Genomic DNA, 12,599 nt, shown 5'->3' with positions numbered 1-12,599 from the left:
CCAGTCCTGTTTAGGGAGACACCTTCAACATCTCATTAGGTGTATGTCACAAGGGAGGGCCTGCAAGAGACTCTTGTCAGGATAACCCATATAGCTCAAGTTTAATTTGTGAGATGAGACAACCCTTTTACACGTCACCACTACAGGTTTTACAAACAATGACAATTTTAACATAGGGAATGCATCACCTGTGACACATAAAGGATTTTACAACTCATCCCCAACTTCCATCTAACAATTGCATCCCTCAAAGCAATGCCATGTTCTCTACAATGGCTGCAGTGCAGTTTGCTGAACTTCTCACCCATAATTATTTGATCTTTTTCAGAAAGTTTGTTCACTGAATGTTCCTTTTCTCTCAGTCAGTCCTTCGTCTCCTCCTAGGCTAACAGTAAGAACCAAGTGACAACACCGAAATGTTCTATCACAACCCCCCTATTTGCACTACAGAGCTAGTTCCCACATCTGCCAGCCACCACATATCTTGGAAAAATTCCCCATGGGTTACACTGGCTCTCAGTATACCAATTTTAAAGCCTATTCCTTTTTGTAGACAGGTCAAGAATGCCTGAACATGAGTGCCTGCAGTTGTGGGACTGACTCTGCAAAACTCACCAAAGCCCTTAGAGTTGAAATGAACACACACCATGGTAGCAGCAGACATCTACATCTCCATGGATTTCATTATTTGCAAATTATCTACAGCACAACATATCCCATATTTAACTTCAGATGCAGCATGGGGATTGGTAATTTACACAGGAACAGACACACATACATTCTTTATACCAGCACTGGTTCTACAAAAATTATGCTCTGCTTTTTTACTCAATAAGAAATCAAAACTTGACACCTTGCAAGATTTCTTTGCAAATCAGATAGGACTCCAGAGAGTCCCCAGTCCACCCCAAATTACTTTAATTGTCCCATCATTTTTCTCCCACATCTCCCATCTTTCTCTGCTACAAAAACTAAGCAAAGTTAACAAAGGGCTTTCTTTGATCTAGTGATGGATGTCTGTAAGCCTGATATGATGCACAAGCACTATGTAAGTAGAAATAAGTGAACACTAAGCACAAAGCCACTTCCTGCTCTTTCTTTTCAAGTGCTCAACATCCACAAGGGTATGTTCTCCATTGCAGCAAACTTCACTTTGACAGCAGACATTTCGATACTCTGGCTAGGCTGTAAAGTAAGCCTCAAGGAGATCCCTGAAATTGCTTTAAGTAGCTGGGCTTACATACAAGTGAGCCTGGTGCTGCTACAAAAAAATATACCAAAGAAGGTGGAAAAATACTGGAGGGTTAGGGCGTTAACCCATCACCAGGGGATTAAACAGGATGATTTGAGATAGTCACTGCCCTCAGGTGACAGCCCCACCCCTGTGGAGGGTGCCCTGTCCCTTCCAACAGTGTCAATGAATGGCATAGAAACCCACTTGCAGACCAACCCACTCTATTGTCCATCACCTTAAGGTAAACAAAGAGCACAGAATCACATAACATTCAGCCATCGTGGTGGCAGGAAGGATGTGACAAGGGCAAAAGAGACAACACCTGGATTACCATCCCACTGAATCCATCATTAAATGCACATGACTGTGATGCTGTAAACTTCACCCCTCCTACCACTTTGGTGGCGCCCAGACTTCAGCCATCCCTGCAGCTTGTGCTCCCTTACTTTCCAATGTGACTGGAACTGCTTGCTCCAAATATGCCAACAAAGCAGTTTATTAGGGAAATATTCACCAGTAGCCAGTTTTGAGTGAATACTGAATCTGCACACACTGAAAGAAAAAGACATACAGCCACCACAGGGACATGCAATGTTCATCCCTAAACAACCTTACAAGACATCACCAAGTTAGTCCTCTTTTTGCTAATGGCTTTGTATCTAAGCTAAAATTAAAATGTCAGTTCCAAAAGGATACTGTGCTTACAATGACTTCTCTAGACCAGGGCAGACCCAACTGAATTATGTCAGAAACTGCAGGAATTATATATTTCCATACCTGCAAGAAAGAGCAGCAAGGCCCTGGAACCAAAGTTGGATCGCTGCTTCTACACTGGAATTCAGCTCGCACAGACATCAAAGTTCCGAGTGCTGTTCTTTAGTCCAGATAAATGCTGCTCTCTGCTAGCTACACATCATCAGGGCAGCAACAGTAACATATTATTCCCCTACTTTTGCTCAGATTATTAGTGGGCAATTCCTTACACCTGGATATCATTCTGCCATTGCTGGGCTGTGCTGGGTAAGATGGATGTATTTCAGAATAGCACTTAAGTCCTACAAAGACCCTTCTGGAAAAGACAGCGTACTGGGGCCTGTCAAACTGAGTTCTGTGGCTGATTCCAGAGTTCAGAGATGCCATACAAAATACTGGAGGAGGACAAAGAGTCAGGAGATCAAACTGCAAATCACAGTTCTGCCAATCTCATTTAAATAGCCTCACAGATAGCAGTGCCTTGTGAACAGAGCTGATCTGAGGACACTGGATTCATCCCCAGATTTGGCACACAACTCTTGAGGAAATCACCCACATTTCCAGACATTGGTCTCTCACTTTCCCAGGAAGATGTTTCAGTAAAACTGGTTATGCTATTTTGCAATTAGGTGGTGTTCTTTAATGAACCCTTAGCAAATTAACAAGGCTAATGTGCTGAATTCCGAGTTGTGATCCCTCGAAATGCATCTTTTCCATACCACTAAGCATCTTACTACTACGTTTTGTACTCCAGGAGGTGCCTTAGGTACAAAGAGAAGTCATTTGAATACTTAAAACAAATCTTGTAAATACTGAAATGTCAACAATTCAGATCAGGCATACCAGCTTCCCAACACTGCTTCCAAAAGAGATAAAGCAGTAAGGATGGTGAGGCCACCAGACAGGAGCTGCAGGGAGGAATTAGCAGGTGGGGAACTGAAGCCTTAGCAGATTACCCAGTCACACAATACTACTAAAATTTGACCACCTACCAAGGTGGAAAAGAGGATGAAAGGAGAAAGAAGCAGATATTTATTTTTCATTTTGTTGGCAGAAAGAAAAAGAAGACAAAAGGACTTATGATTATCTTATTGTCATGAACAACCATGGAGTTCATGCCCCAGTTTGGTGTATGGGACTCACCCTAACCCATCCAATGCATTCCAGGCCACAAGCTCTATGCTTGCTTGCACTGCTACTCCCATATCCCATAGCAGCAGGAGAGGTTCTGTTAGTATAGACAGCAGCAGCTCCTGAATTTCTGTAGAGCCAAAAAGCAAGCATAGGAGAAAGTGCATTTCCAGCTTTGTCCCTCAGCTGGACTGGGCAGGTACTGGGGGATGCCTTGCCCCAGTTATGTAAATTCCAAGCCAATGCCAGGCTTTTGCACTGAATTTTAAATCACTGTATTTGTCCTCTCCACAATCTTGAAATTAGGTGTCAAGAAATTTGACAAGTCTTCCATTGTTAAAACCCTGTAGCTGGCATCTCCCTGTAAAATAGCACAGAGTTTGTCCACATCAACCAAATGCCTCTGGAACTATTTAAATGTGCAACACCATGAGCACCCAGAGAGGTGAACAAGTGGCACAACTTTGGACATGGCATCTCAAGCAGAATGGGAAACAACTGAAGAAAGTCAAGAAGAAATTACTAGATCTAAGTAGCAGGACTCACAAAGGAAGACTAAACTAGCAAAGATTTCTGAATTAAAAAAAAAAAAGGAAGACAGGGAATTTCACTGATGTCAAAGGCCATTTTAAGAAGGAAGATGTCTGTTCTGCCTATCTGCAGAGACAGGAGAATCACAGGGCTTAAGTGCAGTAAGGCTTGTGGACACACAGTAATACACTCTAACAAAACCCAAAAGGAATGGACCGGATAAGGAGGCTGTAGGTTCCTCGCTATTTAAGGCACTTAAGAATAAGTTGAGCAGACATCCAGTATAAATATTGATGACCCCACTCCAGGGAAAAGGAAATAATTAGCTATATGATCTCTAGGGACTCTTCTAATACTCTCCTGACACTTGGAAGTGAGTGCAAGCACATTCAAATGGGCTGCTAATGCAAGGTGTATATCTACATTCACCTACCAAAGTTTGCCTGGTTTTCTCAGGAAACCTCCTACTTACCTGTTATGGAATCCTACACCCATACATCTGCAGTTCCAAAAACATCCCTTCTGCCCCATCCATCTCCTACAGAACCACAAAGCTCATTGTTTAGAGTTATAAATGATGAAATGACAACTGATTCTGAAGAAGTGATGGACAGGGTGAAAAATCTAGTCAGTGGGCCTGAAGCCAAGCTCAAAAAAAAATTACAACAGACAGCAGGCAGATTAGAAACCACAAGAAGAAACCACAGCCAGAGCCAGCAACTCAGCAGTTGCAAAATTAACAGTGTTGGGTCGTGAAGCATCAACCACAGGCTGATTATCAGCTCCAGGATGTCCCACAGACCATCAATGGAACATGATAAAACCATTGGAACTTTCAGAATGGAACATTCAGAACCTGCAGAACACAATAGTCAGCTATAAAGGCGTACCCAAGAAGGGACTGTTTTTCAGAACCTCACATTCAACTTCCTCATTTAGAACACTTCCATTTTTTACCATTCACATCATGCAATGTTTTGTTTCTTAACACTAGCAACCAAATTTTTATTCCAAAGGAACTTAATCTTTTTCCTGTGCTAAGAAATAGCACAAAATGTGGAGAAGTGTGATTAACTACTCACACAAAGAGCAAGTAGCTTCTTAATATTTTATTTACATATCTGGATATGTTTAAAAAACTCTTATATTTGCCATTTTCCAAAAGGCCACTATAATAACAAATGCTATACACATTGCCATAGGAGGCTTTTTCACACTTCTCTGAGTGTAGTTCATCTTGAAGTGAAGAATACACAAATTCAAGCAAGGAAACCTCTCTAGTATCACCTATAAAGACCACGTAAATATACATCAAGTGCAGTGGAGGATGATGACATATTTCAGAGATAAAAAAATATTACTCATTTCTACTGCTAAAGTGTCCTATTCCTTTGACTACTGAAAACACAATAACTAGTGCACTGACTCAATGACACATGCTAGTTTCATAATTAAGGTGGAGCATGCAACTATAAAGGCTGTCCCAATCTGAGACTCTCACTGCTGGACATCTGAAAGCTCCAAGTTCTGAGTGAGGTAAGCATAACCTAAATATATTGGGTCTTTCAAACCCTTAAACTTAACTTAGACAATTTCCTTTCTTGGGAAAGTTTATCAATTTTACAGGGAAAAAACCCAACTCTTCATCTAGGTTAAGTATTGCTCATTAAATGGTTAATTAAACAATGAAGAGAGTGTCAGATATATTTCAAATTGTGATTGTTACTGTCTGTTTTGTTTGCAGTTATTCTTCAAGACAACATCTGAGAAACATGGAACATTTACTCAACGAAAACCTTCTGAAGTATTTTACCCAGTATGCTTTACAGGAGGGCAGCACCAGTGCCCTGTCCATTGGTGGGCTGAAGAGTCTACTTCAGAATCAATTTGCACAGTACTTGAAGGTAAGTTTCACTCTCATTATATTCACTGTGCTTCTATAGAATGCATGAGAAAAAGGAAATACAGGCAATGATGTTCAGGGCAGATTACTGTGTCCAAATGGTTTCATTAAATCAATAATTCTTAAATAAGGTTTGGCTTATAAAACTTCATTTACATTGGTAACAGTAGCTTCGAACAGATATTTGAGCATAGAGTTTATAACAAAGTCCTATGAAATCAAATGCAAAAAAAAATCTAAGAGCTGCTCTGTTTGGGTTTGTTTTTTTTTAATGTGAGCTGTATTTCACCTGAAATATTGTACCTGAATCTTATAAAATATTTTTCATTTCAATCTAAATAATTAATCCTGAATCTATAAAATATATAGAAAAAAATCTATAAACTAAGTAAAACAGTGGAACACATTTAAAAGCAAGAGACTTCAGCCAATTTCTATCTAGGTTAAATTACCACCATCACAAAATAAAAGAAGTTTTGCCATTCCAGAACGATGCCAAGTAAAGAGATAGAGAGAGAAATACCCATTTGCTGTAGCTGGAAAAAAATCTCTGTTCTGATTTTATATATATTCTCTGCCAAATCTTTCCTGAATTGCATTAGGACTCAATTTAGATTTTTCTGCTAGACTAATCTTTAAATACTGTGTTTTGGATATCTCACAAAAGCAATTTTTGCTGAAGGTCTGAAATAAGTGGCACTCCTGTTGAAAAACAGTATTTTGAGAACTACAGTAATCCAATTTAGTCATTTCAATTAACATGAGATGGCTTATTAACAACAGAATCCCCAAAAAACCCAATAAAACACAAAGGGTTTTTTTTCTTTCCCCTAAAAGACAGTTTAGAAATTGATTTTGATTCTGTTAATCAAAAATTAACAGAAATGTGATGGCAAATTCAGAAATGTAATGCTTTCTATAACACTGAAGACAATTCAGCATCATACACATTTTCCCAGATATATGGAAATGGAACTGTTCAGAAAAAGCAATATTGATGTTTTCTGTCTGGACCTTTTCAAGCAACAAGTCTGTTTCCAAATATTTACGGCACCATAATAAATCAATATCAAAACATAACAGGTCATTATAAAACATGCAGAGATACATGGTATGAACAAAAGAAAACATTTTATGAATTTAAATTATAACTCCAAATTTGGTTTGTATTATTTAATTAGCCTGATCAGGGTTGTTATCAGAATATTCACTGCATCAGGATGCTACATGTACTCTTACCAGACACAACAAAAAAAAAGAAGATAATAATCTAAACTAAATGTATTACAGTAGCAAGATGTTTTTAACAGTGAATACAGTATTCCTACCAAGGAGGGAGAAAAAGGAGGGAAAGACACCCTCAGATCCTGGCCCAAAGCACAAAGAAAGTAGCAACATTTTTTCAAAACATGCATACAGGGCCCAATTCAGTGTCTGATAAAGGAGTAGGTCATATGCATATTAACTTTTACAAGTGATTATGCACCTGCTGCAGCTATTTCACCTGCTCCATTTCCCAGATTCCAAATTTACCCCAAAGACTGAAGTAATCCATCTGAGTAATACTTCATCTTTCTCAAAGGTTTATACATCTTTGTTAACGTTTTTGGCAGGCAACAGCAGACACTGTCCTGCTAGTTTAACCAGTCAAACCAGTAAATACAACACCACCAGTAACACCTTCAAGTAACACTGACTGTTATTGACTGCATCATTTCTTGGCAACATGCTTCATAGAAAAATGCTCATGGTGATCTAATAATTTCATTCTCTTTTTTTTTCTTTAATTCTTGTCTTATAAAAACAGGATCAATTCTCACTTGATAACATAATTAAATCGTTGGACAAAAATAAGGATGGATCTGTCAGCTTTGATGAGTTTATGATGATTGTAAAAAAGATAACTAGTACAGGACAGTGAGGCATCTGCAAGGACGAGTATCACTGCTTTGAAGAAGAGCCTGGCATTTGTTTACATGACATGTACATCTAAACCCACAGATTTGTTATTATTTTAAAGCATATGGAATAAAGATTTAACAGAAAAGAAAGCATGTTTGTATTGTGTTTCATCCACAGTCACCAGCCACACATTCCAGCTAAAATGCCTTCCAACTAGTTCAGAACTACTGTTTCTATTTCATGCTACATTTGAGGTGTTATTTAACAAATCCTGCTCTACCTGGGCTATTATTTGGACCTCTAGAGAAATTCAAATCACACAGCTTCTAAACCACACAAAAAGAAAGGTGCAGCATTCCATTTGAGGAGCATTTCCTAGAGTACACTATCCAATCCTCCTCACAGTTCAGTTTCATCATTCACAAAAGATGACACTTCATAAAACAAGCAGATCAAATTATCAAAAATTAAGTACTTATTTTCAATAGCAATGTAGCAATGCCAAGTATGATAACTGCAACATTAGATGCTCATTTTAAATTATATTTACATAAGTACATACTTTTTTTGTTATGACTCTGTGAATGGGAACATACAAGCATATATATAAACTGAGTGACTGTTGTTGCAGTTAAAGTTCATTAGCTTTATTTGGTGCAGTCTTAATCTTTTCATTGCATGATTCCTGTAACAGATGTGTTTTCATGGGAATTATTATTTACTTCAAGAAGAAATTAGTGAAAGTGAAATATGAAGAATGGATATTTTGAAGACAAGTAATCAGTGGATTAGGGACTAATCCTATTAGAGAACTTGGAATTTTGGACGGAATTTTAACACCAACATCATCCATTATATTGATAAATCACATAGATCTCTCAAGTTACTTAAGGACTTAAAGACTTGGCTTAATTGCAAAGCCTGTGAAGTGCATTCAAGATCCCACACTACTGTGGATCCTAGCCCTGAATTTCCCCTCGATGAAATGAGGAATAAAGTACTCCACACCAGTGATGCATGAATAGAAGCCTTAAAAAATATGATGTTTAAACAACATATGATTGTCCTAGCATGCTCCCAGGCCATTCTTTTACAAAACCCCTTTAGTTGTTGAAATGTGTTATTTCTTGGAAGAAAGAAAATCGTATGTATTACTTTTTTCCTGGTTTACAAAAATATTTTAAATTAATGATATGCTTTGATTTAAAAAGTAAATACACCACATGCACATTATGTTAACCAAGCTCCACTAGCAACTTTACACACATACCTAAGTACAATCACAGAATTTTAGGACATGCTTTTTGCATGTGTGAGACATACATTCCTTTTCATCTCTTAGACAACCTTAAAAATTTTGGAATTCATTCAGGTTACTGACATCCTGAATAGGAAACATAGGCACTAGGAAATTAACATGTTTTAAGAGTGTCACCTACTGGCAAAAAATACTTCTGCACAATTTCTTGAGTATATAGAAAATGCAGTTATTTTAACCAGTGCAGTAAGATTAGGTTCATGATCCTATACAAGGTGTAATTGTTCATGAAGAACAATGATCACAATTAAAATTAGCTTTTGTAAATCAAAGAAAAAAAAGGAAAATTATTTCCAGAAAGTTTTTTTTGTTCTTCCCAATCAGTATTAGATGCAGTTGCAACAAAACTGATAAAGAACATAATTAAAAGGATCATTAAAAAAAAAAAAAAAGCTAAGTTTAATAGTAGAGGAAGATGAGAGAAATGGAACAAAACAAATAACTCTTCATCCATCCAGTGAATCCAGTTCACTAGCAGTTCAGACCATACAGTTTCTCTTTAAAGGAGTTATTTGTGAAATTACTATTTGCATGAGAAAATTCATACCAAGCTCTACACTCAAGTAAATACATGACCTTTCTGAACAGCTATCCTCCTGCAAAGAATACTAAAAATTTACCTATCATTATTTTTCAAAAATGCTAGCAAGTAAAGCAGAAAGCTTAAAAATATATACTGGGAACTTGACCTGCAAATAATCAACCAAGAACTTGGGCTGTGCTCAGAGCTTATTTACCTCCCTCATTGCTCTGCTGAGGTAGGGCAATGAGGGAGATAAATGCTCCAGGCTTGGGGAAGAGTGGCTGGAAAGCTGCCCTGGGCAAAAGGGCATGGAGGTGCTGGAGTATGTCCAGAAAATGGCAACAGACCTGAAGAAGGGTCTGGAGCACAAGTCTGACATGGAGCTGTTGAGGAGGCTGGGGTTTAGCCAGGAGAAAGGGAGGATCAGGGGTGACCCCATCAATCTCTACAGCTGCCCGACAGCACAGATGGGTACCAGGCGATTCTCCCAGGCAGCCAGCAAGAGGATGACAGGAAAGGGCCTCAAGCTGTGCCATGGGAGGTTCAGGCTGGAAATCAGGACTAACTTCTTCTCTGAAAGGGTTGCTAAGCATTGGAATGGGCCAGCCAGGGATGTGGTGAGGTCATCATCTCTGCAGATGTTCAAGACACAGAAGTACGTGGTATTTAGGGCCATGGTCCAGGTGACAAGGCAGTATTTGGTTTAAGGTTGGACTTGATTTTGCAGGTCTTTTCCAACCTAAATGATTCTGTGATTCTGTGTAATACTGAGTTACAGGACTACTTGAAAATTGTAGTTTTTATTTGCAGCAAAAAGGTTCAAATTTTCATAGATGCAGCCAACAAAGAGAAACAAAAGAGACCAAAATATTTTCAAAGTACTTTAGATGAAACTATCAACTTTAGTAGTACAGTTCTGAGTACCTGAATGCTTAGCAAATTAAGAAGCAATGCAAGTAGCTGCATCTTTTATGATGCCCCTCAGTTCCCCTGCCAAGCTACCCGTCAAGTTCTATCTCTTTTTTAAAAAATAAAAGGAAATGTAACTAGTGCCTCACCAGTAACTTTCTTCTCCCTCTTCTGTTTTCAAAGGAGGGGAAACCAAAAGAAAAGTACACTGCTTCAGTCCTAAGTTAGCGCACAGTGGCATCACAAGATATTATCAGCACTGATATACTCCAATTAACTTTCTTGGATAATGAAACATCTACATCAGTTTGACAGGTCAGTAATCTGCTTCTCTTCCAACTGTTTTTATTGATTATATAGAATATCTAAACAGCTTTCAGCACAAGATGGACTCTGCTAAGGCGGATTATTTAGCGGCTGTAATTATTGGTAGTGCAAATCTCCCACTTGGAATGATTTACATCTGTTTCTTGTCCAGAACTGAAGTGTCAAAGATCAGATTAAGATGCTGAAATATGACTGTCAATAACCAATCTCAGAACCTTAATGCAGTTTAGAAAAACAGAATATCCATTATACATACTGCAATGATAACACTTCCATCATAAACAATGTATTAATCTTCTATGACACATTCACTCCATTATTTTCTTAACTTTATGTACACATAATTTTCTCTTTAACAATCTACCTTACTTGCCCTTGAATGTAAACTGCAGATCACCCAGTTAAACACCATTAAATAAAACTGACATTCAAATTAAATAAATATCATTAAATAAAACTGACAGTCAAAAAGCTCTAGAAATAAGGATGCCCCAGAATCAGTCTTCTGTGCTCTATCTTCTTACAACCTAAAATTCTACAGTAAGCTTTCAACATCTTCCATATTTTACAACACATTGCTTTTATGAAATTGCCCCCTGCAGTGAAAGAGTACATTTTTGCACATAGTCAAGGAGAAAGGAAGAGACCTCTAACTATGGTAAGGCCACAAATTTGATGCCAAAAGTTTCCCTTCACTCACCTGGAGACTTCTCCAAATACCACCAAATTCTAGCAGCAAGTCTCACCCTGAAACTCTGAAGGTCTTTAATTTACCCTCAGAAATTCAGACTAGATTACCTTCAGACTAGATTATCTTTCCTATGCAAACAAGCAACTTTGACAAATGGAGCAAATGCTCTAAAAACCCTCTTATTTGCACATTTCAGACTAAGCAGATGTGAAAAAGTATGTTTTACTTGCAAATCCCAACAAAATTCTTTTGAAGAAAAATCATACAGAAACAGTAGGTCACTGTGAGCAACCCACTTAATTTGTCACTAGAGCAAATGTTTACATTTCACACCAAGATACTGCTTTATTTTTCATATTTACTTCTGTTCTTTTTCATTTTCTTAAAAACCCCCTTTCCCTGATCACTTATAAGTTTTACTGCATTAATAATGTGGTGAAATCCACTCTAAAATGCTATCATCGGCATATGATGCAGAGAGCCCTGCCATATCTGGGGCATTGACATTTTTGTCTAAAGAAGGACTGTAAGATGCATGGGGAGGATGGGTGTAGTGGTTATTTATACTATATATATAAGAAATATAAGAATTTTTCAGCCCATTTCCATTTAATCCTTATCTTGTCATACAAATATTTATTTTGGTAATAGCTTGTGCTACACATTTCAACTCCCTTTTATATTTTATTCCCTAGTAAAGCCAATTTGATAATTGTTGTCTACTCCCAGCATGAGTTTACACACAAGGAAACCATTAGAAAAATTACAAAATTAAAGCTAAGGCAATTCACAGCAGCAAACAGGCAATGGCAAGAGACTATCAAAAGAAAATACCTTTCTAAACAATACTGAGTAAGGACAACAGATACTACCTCATGTCCTACCACATAGAAATATAGATAGATTTTAACTAACACAGAGTAAACTCCCTTTTTAAGAAAGATGTATGTTCACAAAACACATGCAGGGAAAAACAATACTTACAACTGGGTTTTTTGTGTCTGGGTCAAATTCTGTAGAATTTGCATCTGGAACAGAAGTTCAAAGTAAACACAGTACATTTGCTCTACATGCACTACAAACTCATAACAGCTCTGTGGCATTTCAGGGCTTGTCTACATTTATGTTACAATCTCATGAGTTGAAATGCATCCTGCACCACTTTTGAAGTAATCATAGGAAGCCTATGACCTCAGCCACATAAATTCCCTTTCCTGCTTTCCAAAACACTTTCCTCTCAGCTCTTAGTATTAGAAATTGATTGATAAGTTAAATCTCTTCATACTACTACTGAATGGTTCTTATTTGGCCACTCTGGCTAAGGAAGGCAAGTGAGAAAACCACTTCTCACTTTTACTTCTCACCACCAGCACACTT

The 12,599-nt window shown here is 37.8% G+C and overlaps 1 protein-coding gene across 1 annotated transcript in view; it reads right to left on the bottom strand.

The window, feature by feature from the left end:
- Positions 1 to 12,599, bottom strand: part of CTPS2 (CTP synthase 2) — a 59,237-nt gene that overhangs the window by 31,565 nt on the left and 15,073 nt on the right. The window contains exon 13 of the mRNA XM_030953017.1: positions 12,207 to 12,250. Coding sequence (XP_030808877.1) covers positions 12,207 to 12,250 — 44 coding nt within the window. The remainder of the gene's footprint in view (positions 1 to 12,206; positions 12,251 to 12,599) is intronic.

The sequence above is a fragment of the Camarhynchus parvulus genome, chromosome 1 (assembly GCF_901933205.1).
Source record: "Camarhynchus parvulus chromosome 1, STF_HiC, whole genome shotgun sequence".
Classification (NCBI taxonomy): Eukaryota; Metazoa; Chordata; class Aves; order Passeriformes; family Thraupidae; genus Camarhynchus; species Camarhynchus parvulus.
This window is presented reverse-complemented; position numbering and strand designations above follow the sequence as displayed.